Source organism: Pelobates fuscus, chromosome 6 (genome assembly GCF_036172605.1).
Source record: "Pelobates fuscus isolate aPelFus1 chromosome 6, aPelFus1.pri, whole genome shotgun sequence".
NCBI lineage: Eukaryota > Metazoa > Chordata > Amphibia > Anura > Pelobatidae > Pelobates > Pelobates fuscus.
In genome coordinates, this window is record NC_086322.1 from 171,240,112 (window position 1) to 171,265,351 (window position 25,240).

The window sequence follows — 25,240 nt, forward strand, 5'->3', positions numbered from 1 at the left end:
CCTGCTGGGCTCATTGCTAAGCAGACAATAACCTATCCCAAATGGGATTTAAATGATGTCCCAGCTCATCCCAGTTATAGGCTTTTTTTGGTGCTCATTGTTGTGAGTCTGTCACTCTAAAGGCGGATTTCAGTAAAGAATAAGAAGAAAAGTAATCAAATTAGGCCTGGCTAGCAACAATACAAGAAACACAGATAGAATGCCATGGGGCACAGAATTAGTGTGACAGCTGTTGCACATACTATTAGAGAAATCAGTGAGACGGATTCTGTTCAGGATGCTCCAGTGTATGTTTGAAGCAGACACTGAAGTGCAGTACATGTGAGCATCTTGATTAATCATGTTTCCAGTGGTAAGTAGTATTACTAACTTTATACATGAAATGCTTATTCGGGTATCACCAGCGATTATGGTTTTGTTTTCTTTTTTTTTTATATAAAAAAGGGAAGAATGGTCAGATCACAGTTTGTTTTTAGCCAAATGGAAATTTATGTTCTGTAATCTAGCGGAACTTATGTTCCATCACATGCAGTTATTGTTCCAGCTTGCAAATTCCTGGTATGAATCAAATTAGTTATTTGATACTGAAATCTTCACATATCAAACTTATATGTAAGATTATATCGTGAAGAGTTTTATTACGATTATTGTGCCCACATATACAAAAATTTAAAATGGAAAATTTAATGTTGTGACTTTTATTTTCAACAAGTAATAAGATTGAATGCAATGCACAAATAAAGTTCTATCCATTCTAAGAACGACAAGAGTTCTTCCTTAATGTGAGATTTGCTAGGAATTCAACGTGAGTTTCAAATGTATGGCCAAGGTAGTCAAACTGAACGCAGAATTAACTTAAATTGTAACAATCATTTCCTTGAAAATAGGGGTACTATGTTAAACCCACTGCTATGGAGCATTGCATACATTACCTGCAAGGATGTCAGGAATTAAAAAGGCATCAAAAATATTCAAAACTGCATATTAGAAAACATACATATATTAAAGGTTCCGAACGTATGAAAAATAACGAAAGGAGACCATAGCTAATAAAATAAATAAAAAAAATAAACTGATATCCTTCTGCAAAGATGTGCACATTCTTATTAAGCTTAGATAATATACGTATGAATGTGATAATCATAGGAGGGGTGCTACTTATAAACTGGCTTCAACAGGGTCAACATTGGTTCGTATCTGTTCGTAATAAATTTGGTATCATATTGGTTTAGCATATTTTGTTGTATACGTCCATTATTCACTATTATAATTTATAAAAAACAATAACAATATACATTTATGGAAATGGATACCATGTGTTTTGCACAGATGGAACAATTCTCTTTTTTATGAGCTATACAATCATTTAAACCCATACAGTGACTCTCAATTAACACAAACTTGCCAGTATTAGATAAACATTTTTTGATGGTTATTACAGGTATTAAATGTACCTCTCTACATATTCACTGCATTGTAGGACATGCCAAAAAACCTCATAGCAGAGGGCATATTCTTATTGTTGTATACACCTCTTTAGTGACATATAATTTCCAAAACCAGAATCTTTCTCCTGCAGTTCTGCCTGGAAATATTGTTGTGTATTGAATGAGATCTCAGACAGCGTATTTAGATTAGAGACAAAGGGGTTAAGATTTCTGCCTTTCAAGAAAGTGCAATACAGCACGCCTGCTTTCTAATTGCCTTCAGACTTGCCAAGTCGCGGATTCCAGCTCTCTTTTGGCACATGCCCTAACTAGACATAGCCCTCTGCCAGCTTGATGTACAGTTGGTTCTGTTGTATCCATCATGGTCCAATGACAGGTAAATGCCTAAAAGGCATGATGGATGAACACATCTCAGACATTTGGCCCTACAAACAGAGGACTGGAACAAATATTTTTTTCCTTTTATTTTTGTTGGCAGCCAATCTGAAGATAATGGATAAAGCTATTTATATGAATGTGCTCTGTGTATGCAATGAGACACTTTAATATCTGTGTATTTGTGAAATGCATTCATATGAGTGTGTACATATGTCTACCATGTGGTATAGCCACAATACAATTTGAAATAGTAACCAAGTTTAAAAAACCATGAAGCATTTTAATGTCAATTTTTGTACAGATCGAAATATTTTATAGTCCATCAAACATTTTCTTACAGCATATTTCATTGTAAACTTTCCCTGAATCCTTTTTTTTTATTTCTAAACTCACCTATTTCTTTTCTTTCTTCTAAATTATAATCACCCATTTAGTTCTCTCATCTTGAATAATATTTTTAACTTATTTAGTATTTCTTTTCAGCTTGTTTACTTTAGTGGTACTGCATAAAGGCTTAAGTATCATAACCTCGACAGTTCATTATAGTGACTGTTGTGCAAGGAGTCTTTGTGTGTGTGCTGTCTACCGAATACAAGTTAAACCATTTTTGAGCAGTTTGGAAAAAAACCTTTGCTCTCCCAGCACATTATCTGTACAATATGAATCATCAGTCCTAATCCAATATACATTGTAAGTATGTGGATAGGGCTTTCTAAAATTACAATTCCAAATACAACAGAAATCTACACTGTGTGAAATGGAAACTAAAGGCACCATAACAATGTCATCACAATAAAGTTGTTATGGTGTGAGTATGTTACTTGAAGGGGTTAAATCACTGACAAACAGTTTAACCCCATAGTCTGCAAGCTGATGCTAATTGCTCTGCCCATGCATTTTCGCCCATTGTCAGAGACTCTAATCAGGAAACCATGGACCAGTCTGCTGACACTCTCAACCTATCGGTAGCTCCCTATTGAGAAAAGTGAGCAAAAAAGATGCATACCCTTTCCACTTAGTTTTCTCAATGAAGAATTACTGACGCTTGGTGCTGGTCCAATGCTTCCGAATTAAAGCCTCAACTCCCGACTGATTCCTCTCTTGCAACTGTCATTAGTCTAATACTATCCTTACCTCTTTGTGTCATTTTACCGCACTCCCTCTAGCATGTAAGCTCATTGAGCAGGGCCCTCTGTTCCTGTGTGTCCAACTTGTCTGGTTACAACCACGTCTGTTCGTCCACCCACTGTAAAGCGCTGCGGAATTGGTTGGCGCTATATGAATAATAACATAATAATAATAATATTGAGAGGCAATGCATTAGCAAAGCGATTGGGTGCTGGTTTGCAGACTTTCGGTGAGACGCCACATGCACTAAAGTTGTTATGGTTCTTGGAGTGGTCCTTTTAATTTTCCATCGAAATAAAAGGATTTGCTTTTTCTTTATGTGCAGCAATTACTTGGTATTACACGTCATGAAAGGCAGGTCTTTTGCAATAATGATTGATTGCTGTCAATGCTGCTGTCACGGCTGATCTATATGGCTATTGCTATTATTTAGAAAATAGTGATTTAAAACATTATTACAAACTTTAAGCCAATATAACTGATTTGGAAAATTTCTTCAACTCGGCTGTAGTCACAGCTTAGCTATTTTAGCTTGACTTTTACAATTTGGGTTTTAATTCCCAACAGTTTTTAGTAGATAAACCATTAAGAGTTACTAAGAGTAAGGCTATTTACTCACTAAGGAATACTATCTGCTGAATGTTACAATTTGCAATTGTATTATGTGAACCAATTTAAAAAATATATATATGGCGAGGTAAAGCTATATTTTACAATATTCTGATCTTTTGATTGATGTCTAATAATATAATGGTGTTTCATACAAGAAACACCTGTCTACTAACATATGAAATTACAAATGGAAAAATGGATGACAGTGATACTGTGGTGAAATTCTGTTCTGTTGTTGAGGGCAGTTAACACAAACCGTTAACTCTTATTAATCTTTGACCATTTCATTCTGCTGTACCTTTCTTTTTCTAAATAAGGTTGAACACAGAAGAAAGACTTGGATACTTGTGATTATTTTTACTTCTATCAGCCTTTGCCTCGTTTCCTATTCAACTGCTTTCTCCCACGGTGCGAGTCTCGCTGCCTGCACTGACATGAGGCCCAAACACATCCGAGCAGCGCCACAGAGCATCAGGAAGAATTATATCACGATACACACCAATAGGTCATTCTACCTCCCTGGAGACCGAGTACCTGGTAAGAAAAAATTGAATCTCATAGACTTTCAAAAGTTTTGGTAGAAATTAGTTATCTTAGGAATATGCATTAGTAGTGATGTCGCGAACATAAAATTTTCCGTTCGCGAACAGCGAACACAAACCTCCGCAAATGTTCGCGAACGGGCGATCCCGGCGAACCGCCATAGACTTCAATAGGCAGGCGAATTTTAAAACCCACAGGGACGCTTTCTGGCCACAATAGTGATGGAAAAGTTGTTTCAAGGGGACTAACACCTGGACTGTGGCATGCCAGAGGGGGAACCATGGCAAAACTCCCATGGAAAATTACATAGTTGATGCAGAATCTGGTTTTAATCCATTAAGGGCATAAATCACCTAACATTCCTAAATTGTTTGGAATAATGTGCTTTAAAACATACCAAGCTAGCCATGTCCAGTTCCTTGTCCTCACTGATGTCATTGAAGGTCTCTTCCTCCACCCAGCCACGTACAACACCAAGGGTCCCCGAAAGGTGACAACAAGCCCCCTGTATTATTTTTTTTAATGTACACTACTGTTACACCAGATATGTGTTGCACTGGTGTGACACTGTGCCCTGGCAGGCCCTGAAACGCACACGTGTGAAGGAAACTGTCTGCTATTATATTACAGTAAAAAAAGTTTTTTTGTTTTTTTTAAATGCAAGCTATTGTGACACCAGATATGAGTGGTGGCACTGGGACCACCTTAAAATATTGTATATCGCTGAAAATCATGATCACTATATACTTTCTCTACAAACCTCTAAAACGAACCAAACTACTCATCCATCCGCTATACCACTTTATCCCACCTAGAACTAGTGCCCAGTTAAAATAATTAACTCTTACTTACCCACACTCAGTCATGCCACACACATTTCACCACTACTCTCACTAAATCCCTCTGACTACGGCTAAATTCATCTTCTACATCAGAACACAACTCCTAAGACTGGGTTGTATCCATGTCTCGGGTCTTTCATTTAGAATAGGGGCAGCTTCGGTCTCCTTCAACACTGACACTCCAGTGCATATTATTAAAAGATTGGGCAGATGGAAATCCTCAGTCTACAACCGATATATTCCTCATCCCAAGAAAGAAATGAGGAAAGCTTTTAAAAGTTTGGCTTTGTAAATTTGATGCAATAAGTGTGTTTTTCTTTAATACCTTTTCACCCTCTTTGCATGAACCCGATTTACATATATTACTAATATGTTTCTGAACATATATATTATATTATTCACTCACTCACTCACTCTCTGGGCCGGCCTAAGACATCATGCTGCCTAGGTCCAACGATAAATGACTATAGGGGAAAATGTATAATAAACACAGGTTACTGGCTATGGGGGGGATAATGTATAATAAACACAGGTTACTGGCTATGGGAGGGATAATGTATAATAAACACAGGTTACTGGCTATGGGAGGGATAATGTATAATAAACACAGGTTACTGGCTATGGGAGGGATAATGTATAATAAACACAGGTTACTGGCTATGGGAGGATAATGCATAATAAACACAGGTTACTGGCTATGGGAGGATAATGCATAATAAACACAGGTTACTGGCTATGGGAGAAACATGTTTAATAAACACAGGTTACTGGCTATGGGAGGATAATGTATAATAAGCACAGGTTACTGGCTATAGGGAGGATAATGTATAATAAACACAGGTTACTGGCTATGGGAGGATAATGTATAATAAGCACAGGTTACTGGCTATGGGAGGATAATGCATAATAAACACAGGTTACTGGCTATGGGAGAAACATGTTTAATAAACACAGGTTACTGGCTTTGGGAGGATAATGTATAATAAGCACAGGTTACTGGCTATGGGGAGGATAATGTATAATAAACACAGGTTACTGGCTATGGGAGGATAATGTATAATAAGCACAGGTTACTGGCTATGGGGAGGATAATGTATAATAAACACAGGTTACTGGCTATGGGGGATAATGTATAATAAACACAGGTTACTGGCTATGGGGGGATAAAGTATAATAAACACAGGTTACTGGCTATGGGGGGATAATGTATAGTGGACGGGGGGAGAGGAGGGCAAGCTACCTTAATGGTGGGTTTTGTACTATAGGGTCAGGAATACACAGTTTAGTGATAAACAGTAGAACATTGAATGCTTTTTCTGTTGTACACATGAAATATTACATCGTTTGAAGTCATACATTGAGAAATGTTGCTTGAATTAACATTATAATCTGTTGAGGGAACTTAAACAAAATAATAAATGGTTCCTATATACAATCAGAAGACAAAATCATCACATATTTAAACATATAAATGAATAGAATAAACCTATTATTGACCACTCAATATAACCAGATTAAAGTGCTTTATATATATGTATGGCTGTGGGATTTTAAAAATTATCATTACCAGCCGACAATTTCTCTTAAATGAACTGGAAACAATGTTGTCAGTAAAATCACTAGTAGCAGGTAAATTAAGTATTGCAAACAGCAAGTAGCAAATGGATTAAATGTACCAGCCAGGTCAGCATGCAATCCTTCTAGGGCTATTTTAACTGTGTATCCAGGACATGTGCTCAACTGAAAACTCCAAGTCCAGTCTGACCAACAGAGGAGTGAAGGGCTAAATCAGTCTGGTCTTATCTGTGATTTTTCATAGTTTAAGCCACCTCCCAGCCCCTAAGTGTAATAATCTCTGGCTGCTAATGGTGAATATTCCAAAAAAGGTGGATCAGCAGGAACAAATTTGGTAAAAAGCACTCTGCCAAATGGCACAGTAACAGGACTAGTATGCAAGGTCCACGCGTTTCACAATTTTTTTTAGTCCTAGCTAAGAGTAATGTTTATACTTTACTACTTTTAAATGAAAATTAAAGAAAAGGCTGTGTTTTTTTTAACATTGGTTTGATGAAACAGTCAAACAATAGTTACTTAAACAAATCAAGCGTGTATCATTACAAAACCCCTACGTATTTTCCTTTTTATTTGTTAAAAGATTATTCCCCTAAATTTAGCATCTGAGCTGAAAACCCAGTTTGCATTTAATCCTGGCTAACACCTTTTCCAATTAGCACTTCTACTGGATTGCTTAATAGCATCTGTTCATATTGCGTGTTTGATTTGAATTATTTAGATGTGATAATACACAATTTTCGCACTTATGCATCTAATAGACACATTAATATGAACAAAGCCCAGCTGTGGTTTTTACACTTGTAATGTTACTGTTTTTACCTTGGCAGATGTTCGTAGTGCTGTCCAAAGAATTTCCCTGGCTTCAATCTGATTTTGATTGCAGTTATTTTTATACTAAGTGACAAAACATTATATATGATAAAGATATTCTTTCAGATGTTATTCAGCTCATATATAGGAGTAAAAGTAAGTCATAGGCTACATTTATCCTGATAGGTCTTTAGGTATAAGCTTGCAGGCTGGGCTCTCAAAAACTACTATATTGGTTTGGATTTGCATGTCTATCAAACAAGGTGTCCCACCTTTTACTCAATGTATCTAGCACTGTAGAATTTGATGAAGCTATATAAATAAATGCTAATGATCATAAGAAACAATCAGGGGTGTTGTGAGGGGGTTGACATAGACTGTAGCCCTGCCTGTGATTCTGAAAAGACCCATGTAACATTTTGTGAAAATGTCATTGTTAGCACAGAGTCGTCTATAATCATGAGACAGAAATACACCTCCAATTAACTTGTGACGATGTCACTTTAATGCACCACATTCTGAGGTTATAAGGGACACGCCAGACCCCTAAAGCACTTTAGCTTGCTGAAAAAGCTGGCTCTGTGAAGAGTGTATACTCCTTTTTTGGGGTTTTCAATAGAAATTGACACTTTTAATAAATTCTACTGGTTACACCCCCTTGGCTTTCAAGCAGACAACGGGTCCTGTTACTTCCTTGTTTTGTTAGCTCATTTGCACTGAACTCAAGAGGCAGAAATTACCCAGAGGACCTGCTAAACAGTGATTCTTATTTATTTAGTGTTTTGGGCAGTGGAGTGTGCTTTTAATTATACAACCCAGTGTTGGGGTATTGCTGTTAATACAGTACATGTGGTATTTATAAATATGTTAATGTGCGATGTTACAATGTAATTTATAGAAGATATATTGGGTTGAACTTAGGGTTTCGGGATACTTTTCAGCAGGGCTTAAATTGTTATGTGTAAGGGAATATAACATTTTCCCTTGGGTTGAGGCCCTTGGTCTTTTTGTTACGTACAAATACCCCTGAAATACAACTAACCCCTTTGTGATGGTAGCCATACAGTGTATACCGGCCACTTAAAGGACCACTATAGTCACCCAGACCACTTCAGCTCAATGAACTGGTCTGGTTGCCAGGTCCCCCAGAATTTAACCCTTCAGATGTAAACATAGCAGTTTCCAAAATAGCTGCTCTATTACATTGTCTGCCTACCTTTAAGTCATCTGGAATAATTACTCCTAAATCCCTTTCCTCAGATGTTGAGGTTAGTAGGGTATCAAATATCCTATACTCTGCCCTTGGGTTTTTATGTCCAAGGTGCATTATCTTGCACTTATCCACATTAAATGTCAGTTGCCACAGCTCTGACCATTTTTCTAATTTTTCTTAAATCATTTTCCATTTGGCTTATCCTTCCTGGAACATCAACCCTGTTGCAAATTTAAGTATCATCAGAAAAAAGATATACCTTACCATCAAGACCTTCTGCAATATCACTACGTAATAAAAATATTAAAGAGAATGGGTCCAAGTACAGATCCTTGAGGTACCCCACTGGTAACTAGACCTTGCTTTGAATATTCTCCGTTGACTACAACCCTCTGTTGCCTGTCATTTAGCCACTGCCTTACCCATTCAACAATATTGGAATCCAAACTTAAAGATTGCAGTTTATTGATGAGCCTTCTATGTGGAACAGTGTCAAAAGCCTTACTGAAATCTAGGTAAGCAATGTCTACTGCACCACCCTGATCTATTATTTTAGTTACCCAATCAAAAATATCAATTTGATTAGTTTGGCATGATCTCCCTGAAGTAAACCCATGTTGTCTCTGATCTTGAAATCCATGTGATTTTTAGATGTTCAACAATCCTATCCTTTAACATGGTTTCCATCACTTTCCCAGCTTCTGAAGTAAGGCTTACTGGCCTACAGTTGCCCGACTCCTCCCTACTACCTTTCTTGTGAATGGGCACAACATTTGTTAATTTCAAATTTTCTGGGACTACTCCTGTTAACAATGGTTGGTTAAATAAATCCATTAATGGTTTTGCTAGTACACCACTAATTTCTTTTAATAACTTTGGGTGTATTGTATCAGGCCCCATCGACTTATTTGTCTTTATTTTTGACAGCTGAAATAGAACATTTTCCCTCTGTAAACTCACATGTAACAAATTACTCATTTGTCCATTTTCCTAACTGAGGCCCCTTTCCTTCATTTTCATCCTGAACAAAAATATTAATTGAGGCAATCTACATACATTTCTGCCTTTGTTTGTAATCTAACTAATCCTTGTTTTACTTTCCTTTTCTCATTTATGTATCTATAAAATGTTTTATCCCCCTTTTTAGTGACTGTGCTATGTTCTCTTCTGTGTGTGCTTTGGAGGCTCTTATAACTTGCTTAGCCTCTTTCTGCCTAATCTTATAGATCTGTCTGTTTTCCTCACTCTGTTTTTTTTTTTTTTATAATTACTAAATGCTAACTTTTAATTGTTTACTATTTTGGCCACATCTGCAGAGTAGCACCAGGACCGGTGCTAGGATTTTTAGTTACACAGGCGAAGAGGCATTTTGGTGCCCCCCACCCTCGTTTAAAATAAGGTTCATACAAACACAGAAATAATCATACAGAGACATACAGACACAGACAGAGACATACATGCATATAAAGACATACATACAGAGGCACACCGTCATACAGACACATACATACATACATAGACATACAGAAACATACATACAGAGACATCCAGGCATACAGACACATACATACATACAGAGACATACAGGCATACAAAGACATACACGCATACAGAGACATACCGTCATACAGACACATACATATATACAGGTATACAGAGACATACAGGCATACAGACACATATGTACAAAGACATACAGGCATACAGATACATACATTTGTACATACAGAGACATACAGGCATACAGACACATACATTTGTACATACAGAGACATACAGGCATACGGACACATACATTTGTACATACAGAGACATACAGGCATACAGAAACATACAGACACATACATTTTGTACAGACATACAGGCATACAGAGACATACAGGCATACAGAAACATACATACAAAGCCATACAGGCATACAGAGGCCTACATACATACATACATACATACATACAGAGACATACATACATACAGAGACATACACAATTACATACTTACATCAGTTCAATCTTGTCCCCTGGATGCATGCTGTCTGGCTCCTTGGAGTCCTGTCCTGCAGCCCAGCCCCATCACAGGGCGCCAGCCGCTCTGTGTGGTACACAGGGAGCAGGGATATCATGTCATTCATATCCTCGCCCCCTCCACACAGCCTGCGGCAGACACCAGGGTAGGTGCAGTGGCGTACACATGACCCATGGGGCCCCAGTGCGCAAATTGATCCGTGCTCCCCCGCCCCCCTCTCGCGCTTACTTTGCGCGGGCCGGGGCCGCAACACATGGCGGCGGGCACCTGGTCGCAGGGGTTGCAGGGCTGTGACCCCTGCGACCGCGGTATGTACGCCAGTGCATGCAGATGCACACACACTTAAAGGACCACTACAGACACCCAGATCACATCAGCTCAATGAAGTGGTCTGGGTGTCAGGTCCCTCTAGTTTTAACCCTGCAGCTGAAAACATAGCAGTTTCAGAGAAACTGCTATGTTTCACCGAGGGTTAATCCAGCCTCTAGTGGATGTCTCACTGACAGCCACTAGAGGAGCTTCCGCTATTCTAAAACACTGAACGTCCATAGGAAAGCATTGAGTAATGCTTTCCTATGGGCGGTTTGAATGCGTGCGCGGCAAGAGCATTCGGAGCTGAGAGGCGGAGGAATCCCCAGCGCCAAGGGAGAAAGGTAAGTGCTGAAGACACACACACACTCTCACGAACAGATGCATACACACCAGCTAACGGACACACATTTACTGACAGACACACTCAGCGACAGACATACATACACACTCACTTACAAAACATACACTCTCACTGACAAACACACACTCACTAACAGACATCAAACAGACTCACTAATACACACACAAACACACTCAGTAAGAGACACACAGTAACACAATCACTGACACTCACTAGCAGACACACTCACTGACGCTCACTAGCAGACACACACACTGACGCTCACTAGCAGACACACACACTGACGCTCACTAGCAGACACACACACTGACGCTCACTAGCAGACACACACACTGACGCTCACTAGCAGACACACTCACTGACGCTCACTAGCAGACACACTCACTGACGCTCACTAGCAGACACACTCACTGACGCTCACTAGCAGACACACTCACTGACGCTCACTAGCAGACACACTCACTGATGCTCACTAGCAGACACACTCACTGACGCTCACTAGCAGACACTCACTGACGCTCACTAGCAGACACACTCACTGACGCTCACTAGCAGACACACACACTGACGCTCACTAGCAGACACACACACTGACGCTCTCTAGCAGACACACTCACTGACGCTCTCTAGCAGAAACACTCACTGACGCTCTCTAGCAGAAACACTCACTGCCGCTCACTAGCAGACACACTCACTGACACTCACTAGCAGACACACACACTGACACTCACTAGCAGACACTCACTGACACTCACTAGCAGACACACACACTGACGCTCACTAGCAGACACACTCACTGACACTCACTAGCAGACACACTCACTGACGCTCACTAGCAGGCACACTCACTGACGCTCACTAGCAGACACACTCACTGACACTCACTAGCAGACACACACACTGACACTCACTAGCAGACACACTCACTGACACTCACTAGCAGACACACACACTGACACTCACTAGCAGACACACTCACTGACGGTCACTAGCAGACACACTCACTGACGCTCACTAGCAGACACACACACTAACGCTCACTAGCAGACACACACACTGACGCTCACTAGCAGACACACACACTGACGCTCACTAGCAGACACACTCACTGACGCTCACTAGCAGACACACTCACTGACGCTCACTAGCAGACACACACACTGTCGCTCACTAGCAGACACACTCACTGACGCTCACTAGCAGACACACTCACTGACGCTCACTAGCAGACACACTCACTGACACTCACTAGCAGACACACACACTGACGCTCACTAGCAGACACACACACTGACGCTCACTAGCAGACACACACACACACACACTAACACATGTTTTTTTTTTTTTTAATTTAATCCCCCAGCCTCCTTACCTTTTTGGAGTGCTGAAGGGATTCCCTGGGGTCCAGTGGTGCTGCTGGGCTCCTGGGCTCCTTGGCTGGCTCCCTGGCTCCCTTGGTGGCTGGCTGGCTCCCTTGGTGGCTGGCTGGCTCCCTGGCTCCCTGGCTCCCTTGGTGGCTGGCTGGCTGGCTCCCTTAGTGGCTGGCTGGCTGGCTGGCTCCCTGGCTCCCGGGCGGGCGCGAGGGAGCACTCTCCCATGCGTGCTTCCTCTTCAGCTCCCTCGCGCACCGCGTAGGGATGCCGGCGCCGGAAGATGACGTCATCTTCCGGCTCCGGTATCAGTATACGGCGCGCGAGGGAGCTGAAGAGGAAGCACACATGGGAGAGTGCTCCCTCGCGCGCCCGCAGAACCGGGCGCTCGGCCACGCTACTACAGGTCGTCGGTTGGAGGGGAGCGCAGTGCGCTTCCCTCCTTCCGGTCAGCCTGATTTTGCGCCCCCAGGGCCGGTGCGCCCTAAGGCGGCCGCCTGGGCCGCCTTATGGTAGCGCCGGCCCTGAGTAGCACAGTGGTTTCTTAAATGTTTTGCTTTTACTGACAAGCCTAATGCAATTTTCTGTTGCCTTCAGCAGTGCAACTTTTAAATAATCCCATTTCTCCTGGACTCCATTTAAACTGCTTCAGTCTGACAATGACTCCTTTACGCATATTCTTATTTTAGAAAAGTCTGTTTTTCTAAAGTCTAAAACTTTTGTTTTTGTGTGGTGTGACTCAGTCACTGTTCTTATATTAAAATTAAACCATACTGACTTTCCCCTACAGTAATATCTGATACCAAATCTCCATTTGTTAACACAAACCATGGCCTCCTTATGATTTGGTTCCTCAAAAGGTTGTTTAAGACACAATCCTAGTAAGGAGTTTAGAATATGTGTGCTCCTGGCATAATTAGCTATTTTGGATTTCCAGTTAACATCAGGAAGATTAAAGTCACCCATGATGATAACTTCCCCCTTCATTGTCATTTTAGCTATTTCCTCAACTAGTAGATTATCTAACTCTTCTATTTGTCCAGGGGGCCTGTAAATCTAACCTAACCCAAACAGACTCTATGCTCGCCTCACTAACTTTTGTTAGGCTAGAGTTTATGCTGTCCTTCACATACAGGGCCACCCCTCCAAGTTAGGTCTCCCCAGTGTTCTGTACAGTGGCATGAGCACTTCTCTCTTTCTACTGCTAATACCTCTCCCCATTCTGCTAGCATTTCCTACTACTCTATTACATTGTCTGCCTACCTACCTTTAAGTCATCTGAAATAATTACTCCTAAATCCCTTTCCTCAGATGTTGAGGTTAGTAGGGTATCAAATATTCTATACTCTGTATTGGGTTTTTATGTCCAAGATGCATTATCTTGCACTTATCCTCATTAAATGTCAGTTGCCACAGCTCTGACCATTATTCTAATTTACCTAAATCATTTGCCATTTGGCTTATCCCTCCTGGAACATCAACCCTGTTGCAAATTTTAGTATGATCAGAAAAAAGACATACCTTACCATCGAGACTTTCTGCAATATCACTGCAATTCTACAGCCTTTGTTCCCCCTATACTGCCTCCCTTCTACTCCCCCCTGTTCCTCCCTCTACAGCCCCTATATTTCCCTCTACAGAACCTGCCCCCACTATACTGCTCCTGCCCCCTCTACTGCCCCTGTGCCATCCTCTTCAGTCCCTGCCCCCCTCTATTGCTTTTGTGCCCCCTTTCCAGCCCCTGTTCCCCCTCTATTTCACTACACAGCCCCTGCCCCCACCATACTGTCTCTGTCCCCCTTCTACAGCCCCTGTCACCCATCTACAGCCCCTATATTTCCCTCTACAGCCTCTGTCCCCCATCTACTGCCCCTGTGCCCCCACCATATTGCCCATGTGTCCCACTATACAACCCCTGCCCCCTACAGCCCCCGCCCTTCCTTTACTGCCCATTTACCCCATAATACTGTCCCTGTGACACCACTATGTTGCCTCAATGTCCTTGTCTACAGCCTCTGTGTACCCCTCAGGGCTCGAGTCCTGCAGGAACACGTGGGAACGGTGTTCCTACACTTTTTTTACAGCAGGAACGCCGTTCCCGTTGCTCCTTCAGGCACTTGTAAATGTAAAAAATATGAATAATTTGTGTGTGTGTGTGTGTGTGTCTGTGTATGTGTGTGTCTGTGAGTGTATGTGTGTGTGTCTGTGAATGTGTGTGTGTGTGTTTGAGTATGTGTGTGTGTCTGTGAGTGTGTGTATGTCTGCATGTGTGTGTCTGAGTATGTGTGTGTGTGTCTGTGAGTGTATGTGTGTGTGTGTCTGTGAGTGTGTGTGTGTCTGTGAGTGTATGTGCTGTGTGTTTGAGTGTGTGTGTCTGTGAGTGTGTGTCTCGGTATGTGTGTGTGTCTGTGAGTATGTATGTGTGTCTGTGAGTGTATGTGTGTGTGTCTGTGAGTGTATGTCTGCGTGTGTGTGTGTGTCTGAGTATGTGTGTGTGTCTGTGTGTTTGTGTGTGTGTCTGTGAGCGTGTGTGTCTATGAGTGTATGTGTGTGTGTGTGTCTGTGTGTGAGTATGTTACATAGTTACATAGCTGAAAAGAGACTTGCGTCCATCAAGTTCAGCCTTCCTCACATTTGTTTTTTGCAGTTGATCCAAAAGAAGGCAAAAAACCCAGTTTGAAGCACAATTTTGCAACAAGCTAGGAAAAATATTTCTTCTTGACCCCAGAATGGCAGTCAGATTTATCCTTGGATCATGCAGTTTTTACCCTGCATTGAAATATTATATCCTTGAATATTCTGTTTTTGCAAGTATGCATCTAGTAGCTGTTTGAACATCTATATGGACTCTGATAAAACCACTTCTTCAGGCAGAGAATTCCACATTCTTATTGTTCTTACAGTAAAAAAAACTTTCCTTTGCCTTAGATTAAATCTTCTTTCTTCCAGTCTAAACGCATGACCTAGTGTCCTATGTAAAGTCCGGTTTGTGAATAGATTTCCACACAATGGTTTGTATTGGCCCCGAATATATTTGTATAATGTTATCATATCCCCTCTCAGGCGACGTTTTTCTAAATAGGTTTAAATTTGTTAACCTTTCTTCATAGCTGATATGTTCCATTCCTTTTATTAATTTTGTAGCCTGCCATAAAATTCTTCTTTAGAACAGGTGCCCAAAATTGCACAGCATATTCAATATGTGGTCTTACCAGAGATTTATAAAGAGGCAAAATTATATTCTCGTCCCGAGAATGAATGCCCTTTTTCATGCATGACAATACCTTACTGGCCTTGGCCACTGCTGATTGACATTGCATATTGTTGCATAGTTTGTTGTCTTTAACAATTCCCAAGTCCTTTTCGTGTGTTGTTATCCCTAATTCGCTTCCATTAAGGGTATACGTTGCTTGTGTATTATTTACGCCGAAGTGCATAACTTTGCATTTTTCAACATTAAATTTCATCTGCCATTTGAGTGCCCAGTCCCCCAGTCTATCTAAATCCCTCTGCAGCAAAGTGTGTATGCCTGTGTCTGTATGTCTCTATATGACTGTGTCCGTATGTTTCTGTATGTCCCTGTATGATTGTGTCCATATGTCTCTGTATGCCTTGTTCTGTATATCTTTGTGACCATGTCTGTGTATATATGTCCCTGCATGCCTGTGTATGCATGCATCATGTCTCTGCATGTCTGCATGTTTTTGTATGCCTGCATCATAATGTCTTTGTATGACTGTATGTCTGTGTTTGTATATCTCTGTATGACTGTGTCTTTATTTTCTCTATATGACAGTGTCTGCATGTGTCTGTGTGTCTGTGTTTGTATGACAGTGTACCTGTATTTGTTGAGTGCATGACTGTGTGCCTGTTTGATTGTTTGCCTACATATTTATGTGACTCTGTGCCTGTATGTGCATGTTGCTATATATCTATGTCTATATGGCTTGGGAGGGAAAAGATACACAAAGAGCCCTGAGGGGAAGATGGACACACTAAAAACAGGCTGAGGGGAGAGACCAACAGAAAATGGCTGTGGGAAAGAAAGAGAAACACAAAGGAGCTGGGGGGAAAAAGAGATACACAAGTGGGGTTGTAAGAGACATACAAGGGGGTGTAAGACACACTTAAGGGGGATACAATACACTAAATGAGGTAAACATTTCTGAAGGCTGGATATAAGACCCTGCTACAGATGCATTTTATTTGTGAGTTGGGGAGGAGGGGATGGCAAACTTCATCTTCGCCTGTGTACCCAAAAATCCTTGCCCCGGATCTGCAGCTGATTGATTTAGAGGAGAACTGAGTGAAAGTATTATGGTCAGATGAGACCAAAATCGAGCTCTTTGGCATCAATTCAACTCAACGTGTTTGGAGGAGGAGGAATGCTGCCTATGACTTCAAGAACACCATGCCCACCGTCAAACATGGAGGTGGAAACATTAGACTTTTGGTTTGTTTTTCTGCTAAGCGGACAGGACATTTGCACTGGACAATGGACGGGGTCATGTACTGTCAAATCTTGGGTGAGAACCTCCTTCCCTCAGCCAGGGCATTGAAAATTGGTCGTGCATGGGTAATCCAGCATGACAATGACCCAAAACAGACAGCCAACCCAACAAAGGAGTGGTTCAAGAAGAAGTACATTAAGGTCCTGGAGTGGCCTAGCCAGTCTCCAGACCTTAATCTCATAGAAAATCTGTGGAGGGAGCTGAAGGTTTGAGTTGCCAAACATCAGCCTCGAAACCTTGGAGAGGATCTGCAAAGAGGAGTGGGACAAAATCCCTCCTGAGATGTGTGCAAACTTGGTGGCCAACTACAAGAAATATCTGACCTCTGTGATTGCCAACAAGGGTTTTGCCATAAAGTACTAAGTCGAAGGGGTCAAATACATATTTCACTCATTGACATGCAAATCAATTTATAACTTTTTTGACATGCATTTTTCTGGATTTGTTTTTGTTATTCTGTCTATCACTGTTAAAATACACCTACCATTAAAATTATAGACTGATCATTTCTTTGTCAGTGGGCAAACGTTCAAAATCAGCAGGGGATCAAATACTTTTTTCCTTCACTGTATATACCCATAAACCACTGTCATTTAAAGGGCAACTGCATCAGAAGTTAAAGGGGGGCTACACCTGTATGGCTTTGTCATGTAAAAGGTAGCTTACCAGCTGTGCCATCTATCTAAATATATCTTGAACAAAGTTAAACCAAGGAGTTTTATTTTTCATTATAGATAGCACTTTGTGTATTAAATGAACGACACCACAGAGACCTGCATTCATGTACCCCTATGGTTTAATTATAATCTACAAAACACAATACATCAAACTGCACTAAAATACCATGATGAAACCCACAAAGAGACATGAAAACCCTTAATCATCTCATCTCAATTAATTGAGTTATTCCTTGTGGATGGTGACACTTAATCATATATCCCAGTCGAACTAGGAATTTAAACAATGTTTTAAAGTGAATTACTAAACAGACACAAAACCACTACAAAATCATCAAAATATTACACAGCCGTGGCAAAAATGTGCTATTCAATCAAATTACTAAATTGATGAATTAAAGACAAGCTATGTATAAAATAGAGTATGAAAGATTATTTTATAACTTTCTTACGGTAACAGAATATAAATTATGGCTATTACATTTTGGGTTTTTTTAGACAGTCCTGAAGCTTCAGAAGTTATTAGAATTATGATACCAAAATTGACATAAATTACTGAACAGTATCAACAAATATAAACGATAAAGTCTAGGCAAATATGGATCTTGATAGAGCAGGACAATCTAAAGTAGACAGGAAATATGTATTCTGAAGTGGACAGAGGTTAGGTATTATTGGTATTTATATAGCGCCAACTTATTCCACAGCGCTTTACAATTTTATGAAAGGGGAAAATAAATAATCAATAAATGAAACAATTACAAAATGATACAGAAGCAATAGATAGATGAGGACCATGCTCAAACAAGCTTAAAGTCTAGAGGAGTGGAGTATAAAACACAATAGGAAGGGCATCAAGGGGGACAGCAAACAAAAAAGTGGGAAAGTAGCAGATCTGGAGGTAAGAGTCTGGAAGTGTGGCCATTTAAGAGAGAGCAAGAGTCAGATTTGTGACGTAGAAGTTACTCTGGGATGCCATAAACATTTATGAACAGATGGGTTTTGGGAGACTTCTAAAATGATTGTAGGCTAGGGGAGAGTTTGATGGGTGCAGGCAGGCTGTTCCAAAGGAAATGAGCCACCTGTGAGAAGTCCTGCAAGTGCGAATTAGCAGTAAGGGTGTGAGCAGCGGAAAGGAGAATTTCACCGGAAGAATGGGGAGACAGAGAAAGGGCATACCTATGAATCAGTGATGAAATATAACAGGGAGTGTAGTTTTTAAAGAACTTTATATGTAAGCAGGGCCGCTTCCTCCCAGCTCACTCCGCGCGGGAGGAGCGCGCGCGCCCAGCCGTGAAGAGGGAGAGCCAGGCAGTGAAGAGGGAGCAGCGCCGACTCCCATCATCCCCAGCCACCCTCCTGCAAAGAAAAGGTAAGAGACAGGAGGGTGGCTGGAAAATGAGCTGTGTGTGTGTGTATGTATGTATGTATGTCTGTGTGTGTCTGTATGTCTGTCTGTCTATGTATGTCTATGTATGTATGTATGTCTGTCTGTATGTCTGCATGCATGTATGTCTATGTCTATGTCTGTATGTCTGTATGCATGTATGTCTATGTATGTATGTATGTCTGTCTGTATGCATGTATGTCTATGTATGTATGTCTGTCTGTATGTCTGTATGCATGCATGCATGTATGTCTATGTCTATGTCTGTATGTATGTATGTCTGTATGTCTGTATGCATGCATGCATGTATGTCTATGTCTGTATGCATGTATGTCTATGTATGTATGTCTGTCTGTCTGTATGTCTGTATGCATGCATGCCTGTATGTCTGTATGCATGTATGTCTATGCATGTATGTCTATGTATGTCTGTATGCATGCATGCCTGTATGTCTGTCTGTATGCATGTATGTCTATGTATGTATGTATGTCTGTCTGTATGTCTGTATGCATGCATGCATGCATGTATGTCTATGTCTGTATGCATGTATGTCTGTGCATGTATGTCTATGTATGTCTGTATGCATGCATGCATGTATGTCTGTATGCATGTATGTCTATGCATGTATGTCTATGTATGTATGTATGTCTGTATGCATGTATGTCTATGCATGTATGTATGTCTGTCTGGATGCATGCATGTCTGTCTGTATGTCTGTGTGTATGTCTATGTCTGTCTGTGTATGTCTGTCTGTCTCTGTCTGTATGCATGTATGTCTGTCTGTATGTCTATGTCTGTCTGTCTGTATGCATGTCTGTCTGTCTGTATGCATGTATGTCTGTGTGTCTGGATGCATGTATGTGTATGTATGTCTGTCTATGTATGTATGTCTATGTATGTATGTCTGTATGCATGCATGTCTGTGTGTATGTCTATGTATGTCTGACTGCATGCATGTATGTCTACGTGTGTATGTCTGTATGCATACATGTATGTCTGTATGCATGTATGTCTGTCTGTATGTATGTCAGACTATGTATGAATATATGTATGTCTGTATGTCATTATATATGTATATATGTATGTCTGTATGTCAGTATGAATGTATGTCTGCATATCATTATGAACGTAGGTCTGTGTGTATGTGTGTATGGATGTCTGTATGCATGTATGTCTGTTAGTATGTCTGTATATATGCATGTATGTCAGTCTGTATGTATGTATGTGTGTATGCCATTATGAATGTATGTCTGTGTATGTCTATGCCATTATGAATGTATGTGTGTATGGATGTCAGTGTCTGTATGCATTAATGTGTGTGTGTGTGTGTATGTATGTGTCTTTATGTCACTATGTATGCCTGTGTGTATGTCTCAGTATGTGTGTGTCAGTATGTATGCCTGTATGCGTGTATGTCTGTTTCAGTATGTGTGTCTGTTAGTATGTATCTGTGTCCTTTTGTATCAGTGTGCGTTTGTGTCTGTGTGTGGACCCAGTGGGCGGTATTTGGAGGCGGGCCCCAGGGGGCCCAGACCCTGAGCTGAGTTAGGGGCCCCAAAATTTCTGGTGGCGGCCCTGTATGTAAGGGTTAGTATTTGGAATTGACTCCTATAGGATACCAATGTAAGGATCGACAGAGGGGCAAGATATGATGAAAGAGGTGGTGAAAGAGAAAGATCAGCCTGGCGGCAATATTCATTACAGATTGTAGTGTAGCAGTACAGCTTCTGGGGAGACCAGTTAGGAGAGAATTACAATAAACCATGCAAGAAATTACCAGAGCATGAACAAGCTTCTTGGCAGCATGAAGCATAAGAAAGGGGCGGATGGAGGCAATGTTTTTAATGTGGAATGAGTACAAGAGTATAGCATGTTTAAGGCGAGCAGGGAAAACACCAGAAGAAATAGAGACTATGAACATATGTTCACATATGCAGACAAAAAAAGGGGGAGGACAGGGAAGACTTGGACGGGCACTCTGACAGTAGGGGATAACCCTCAAAAAACTACCAAGGTAGTTACAGAAAAAACATACATAGGATGAGTGCCCTGCAATATAAAATATAACTTTTAATAGTAAATAGTAAAAAATAAGGTGAAAAACCACCAATAAGTGAAGGACAAATAAAATCTGTACAATTCCGATAGAATACAGTATCCCACACACCAGATAGGTGCTAAGTATATGGGTCTATACGGATAATATGCCAGATGTTCCAACATGTGAGGGATAGGAACCCAATATTGTAGACCCCCACCCTGTTGAAAATAAAATGTTCACATATGGCACAAGACAAGGAGAGAGATTTAATACGTTGAATTTGGACGGCATCAAGTGGATACATGGTGGGACGAGAGGAGAAGAGAAGTGCAGTCAGCTGATGTTTAGTAGCTGGGGAGAAGGGCTGAAGGTATGGAAGGTGTTACGCCAAGGGTGTATAATTCATTGTTGCAAAATAGAATATTGCCATTTAATGTAATTTGTGTAGTGCATATATGAATTGACCACTTGGTAGAGATCAGATGACAGAAGGGGTAATGTAAATTGCATAGGAATGTGAAAGGGGTCAGATGGTTTACCATATGGATTGATCCTTTGATTAATCAAAGGCTCTGCAATGTGTAAGTTAAGTTACCTGAGGGACCAAGGCACCCCATTTATAAATTGTCTTGGTGGTGGCAGCGTTAAGATAGTAATATTTATATAATTATGGTTAGGTGTGGGCGGTGTTAAGTGGGATTTTATCATTATTTACGATCTAGTGCAGACAAATAATGAACTTTAACTCTTTCACCACCACAACTACATCATGCACACTCTTGAAGTAGGGTGCGTTCGTGACAAATTTCCAAACTTTAGATAAAGATAGTGATCTGGATGTTTTCCTGTGAAGTTTTAAAAAGGTTTACAGGCAATACCAGCTACTAAAGGACTAGTTGGCAAAGTACCTGCAGGATGTCAGAGGTCCTGCACTTAAAGCATCTGCAGCGCTTCCAGCAGAGTCTGATCAGGACTATGATACGATTAAGGGTGCCTTGCAGAAATGGTACAATCTTACTCCTGAGGTGTACCAAAAGAAATTCAGGGCTTTACAGAAGCGTTCTACAGAAAGTTACGCATCAGTTGTGGAACACCTGATGACAGCATTCTGGCAGTAAACTGGAGGGCTGGAGATCAAAACCCTAGAAAGCTTTGAAGATCTGGTCATTAAAGAACAGTTCTTGCAGCTCTCCCCAGTCGATGTACAGGAATGCCTGCTGGACCAGAACCCCAAAACAGCATTCGAGGTGGGTGAGCTGGCAGATTTCTACACGGCCAACCGAGCAACAGTGTACTGGAGCACCAGCTGGAAGACCACACCACCACGACTCCCCATCACCAGGCCTAGCGGGCCTTCTTTTGTTTAAGCTCCTACCTCAGAGTTAGTACCATTTCTGCGCAAGGAGATAGTTGCAGATATTTTATTTGCAACCAAGTGAGGCACATCAGTTTTACTTGCCCTGGAAAATGGTAGCCAGCATCATTAGCTGGGGAGGGATGCTCCTTAGAACCAATATCCTCTGTGTTGTTTGTAACCAGATCAGAGGGCAGTAACAGTGGGAATCTGCAACCTGTGACAGTTGAAAAGGAGGTAACTGTGGGACTCGGGGACACTCGGGCAGATGTTACTCTTGTGTGTCCAGAGCTAGTGCTCTCTGAGGACCTAATTTCTGGCAGGACTCTAGCAGTTAAAGGAATTGGGGGAGTACATCTTGTAGTGCCAATAGCATGAGTTTATTTGGATTGGGAAATGGGGAAGGGTTTCAGAGAGGTGGGGGTTGATGAGAATATCCCTGCAAATGTATTACTTGGTACTGACTTAGGGAGATTGTTATCCTAGTATGTGCCTGAAAGTAATGTGTGTTATCAACCCAAGCCTTGTAGGGGCCCTACTGTGCAGAGGGCAGTGTGTAAAAGTGCACTTAGACTACCTTGCGGGGAGGGTGGGCAGAATGAGCATGTGTGCGTGTCTGTGCCTGAACGAGAGTTATCTGCAATATCATGTGAGAGTGTGCCAAGAAAAAGTTGCTGGGAGGGAGGTTGGAATGAGCATGCGTGCCAGGCTGTGCCAAAACCAGAGTTTTCTGTGGTATCAGGTGAAAGTTTGCCAGGGCAACTTCGCTGGGCGGGAGGGCAGAATGTGTGTCAATCTGTACCAGAACAAGCGGTGTCTATGTGTGAATGGGCAAAAACAACTTCACAGGGAGGTAGGGCAGGATGAGTGTGTGTGCCTATCTGTGTCAAAGCCAGGGTTGTTTGAGAAGCCATGTGAAAGCACAGGTGGAATAACTCATTGGGAGTCAGGGCAGGATAAGTTGGTAGGTTCACCTGTGCCTCAGCCAGAAGTGGGTCAGGGGCCAGATTTAGAGGTTGAGGTTGAGGGGTTGAGGGGCTATGTGAGATTTGAGAAGATGGCCTAGTTGGGAGAGAAAAGTATGTGACTGTGTGCAACATTCTGGGCCTGACCAAGTGGTGTAAAAGGTGTCCTGTGAAAATGTACATGAAAAGCCTGTGGCAAACAGAACCTCGCCACAGGCTCCTGGAGGAGCCTGCTTGCCAGCCTCCTGCCTCAAGACTATGGGCCATGCGAAAAGGCTCATAAAAGACTTTGTTCATGCTCTTTCTCTGTAACAAACGCTGGTATTTCAGATACCCATTCGTCTGTATCCTCCCGAACTGCTAGAGGCTGAGTGTTTATAGCTCACAGTTTGGGTCTTGAATCGAACGTTCTCCAGACAAAATACAGCATCCAAGTATATTCACCAATCAAATCAGATGGATACCCAAACATCAGCCTAGACTAGATGAAGGGTATAACAGGAATGTTTTATTCAGACCAACTGTCTGGTTTATATGCAGTTACAAATGTACAGGGTTTATGGTGACATATTCCAGGGGCATTCCCCACTTGAACTGAGAGAGGACAATGACAAAATACATACTGCAAGTACATTGGCTCTCAGTTCCAGGACACTCGTATATAAAATAATATAGTCTTTCCCCTGTGCCTGGGAGATAATTGAGTCAAGCACTATACTAAACTCAATTATCTCCAAACCCAAAAAACACACATTTCCACAAAACACTGAAAATACCCCCAACCCCATGGAAACCCCACAAAAGTCATATCCCCCGATAGCCCTGATCTGTGGGACCAACAAATTTAAAAATCACCCAGATCGGTTCAGGGGTTTGGGAGTTCCATGGAAGTCTTAATTTGACTGACTGAACACGAGGCTCCTGCCCAGAAAGAGTTCCATGAAATCAGGCTGTGCGGTTTTTCTCTTTTGGGAAGTATAAAAACCGAACAAATCCATGAACGGATCCCCTGGTTCATAGGTAGCATTTGTTCCCCTATTCCTGGGAACAAACCTACTGAATAGCGTTCTCCTGGCTGGTCGGTGAAAAGAAGCAGGCATTCGTGAAGTTGACTGGCGTTCGGGAAGTCGAGTGACTGATTTTAGTTCCAGACACTCGATGACTAAGTTCCGCTGTCTCCTTTTGTGTGACCAAGATGGGTGCCATTTTCTCCCGCACGTGGTGTTCGGCTTTACTAATGGCGACCACACACAGAGAGCCCTTAATTGGCTGTCTTCTTTGAAGTTATGAGCCAGGGGGTGATTGGTGTTCGGTCGTTTTAACCACTGAACGAAAAAAAAATCGAAATTACTGCACACAAGGAGTGGTTTTGACTCGATTCTGTTCGGGAACTGAACTGGCGCACAAACCATGGACCACCCGGGAGCTTGTTAAGCCTAAATGACAGTTTGTAACACATTCCACCACAGTATTCTAATTGTTCATCTGGGTGGCCACTGTTCGCATAAATCACCACAAGGTGGCGGTTGTCTTGTTCGCATGAATGCAGGCAGCTGTGTTTGGTTGTCGAGTTAATGGAACTGAAATTGGACACAGAAACTCCCGAACACCGCTGGACTTCCAGCTCATCTGCGTTCGGTTCAACACCACTTAAAAGGGCACTGCTCGGTGGAAACGAACACGAACAAGGT

At 41.5% G+C, this 25,240-nt stretch overlaps 1 protein-coding gene across 1 annotated transcript in view; it reads left to right on the top strand.

Moving 5' to 3' along the window:
- Positions 1 to 291: 291 nt before the first annotated feature.
- Positions 292 to 25,240, top strand: part of REELD1 (reeler domain containing 1) — a 95,492-nt gene continuing 70,543 nt past the window's right edge. The window contains exons 1-2 of the mRNA XM_063458483.1: positions 292 to 352; positions 3,884 to 4,103. Coding sequence (XP_063314553.1) covers positions 341 to 352; positions 3,884 to 4,103 — 232 coding nt within the window. The 5' untranslated portion in view covers positions 292 to 340. The remainder of the gene's footprint in view (positions 353 to 3,883; positions 4,104 to 25,240) is intronic.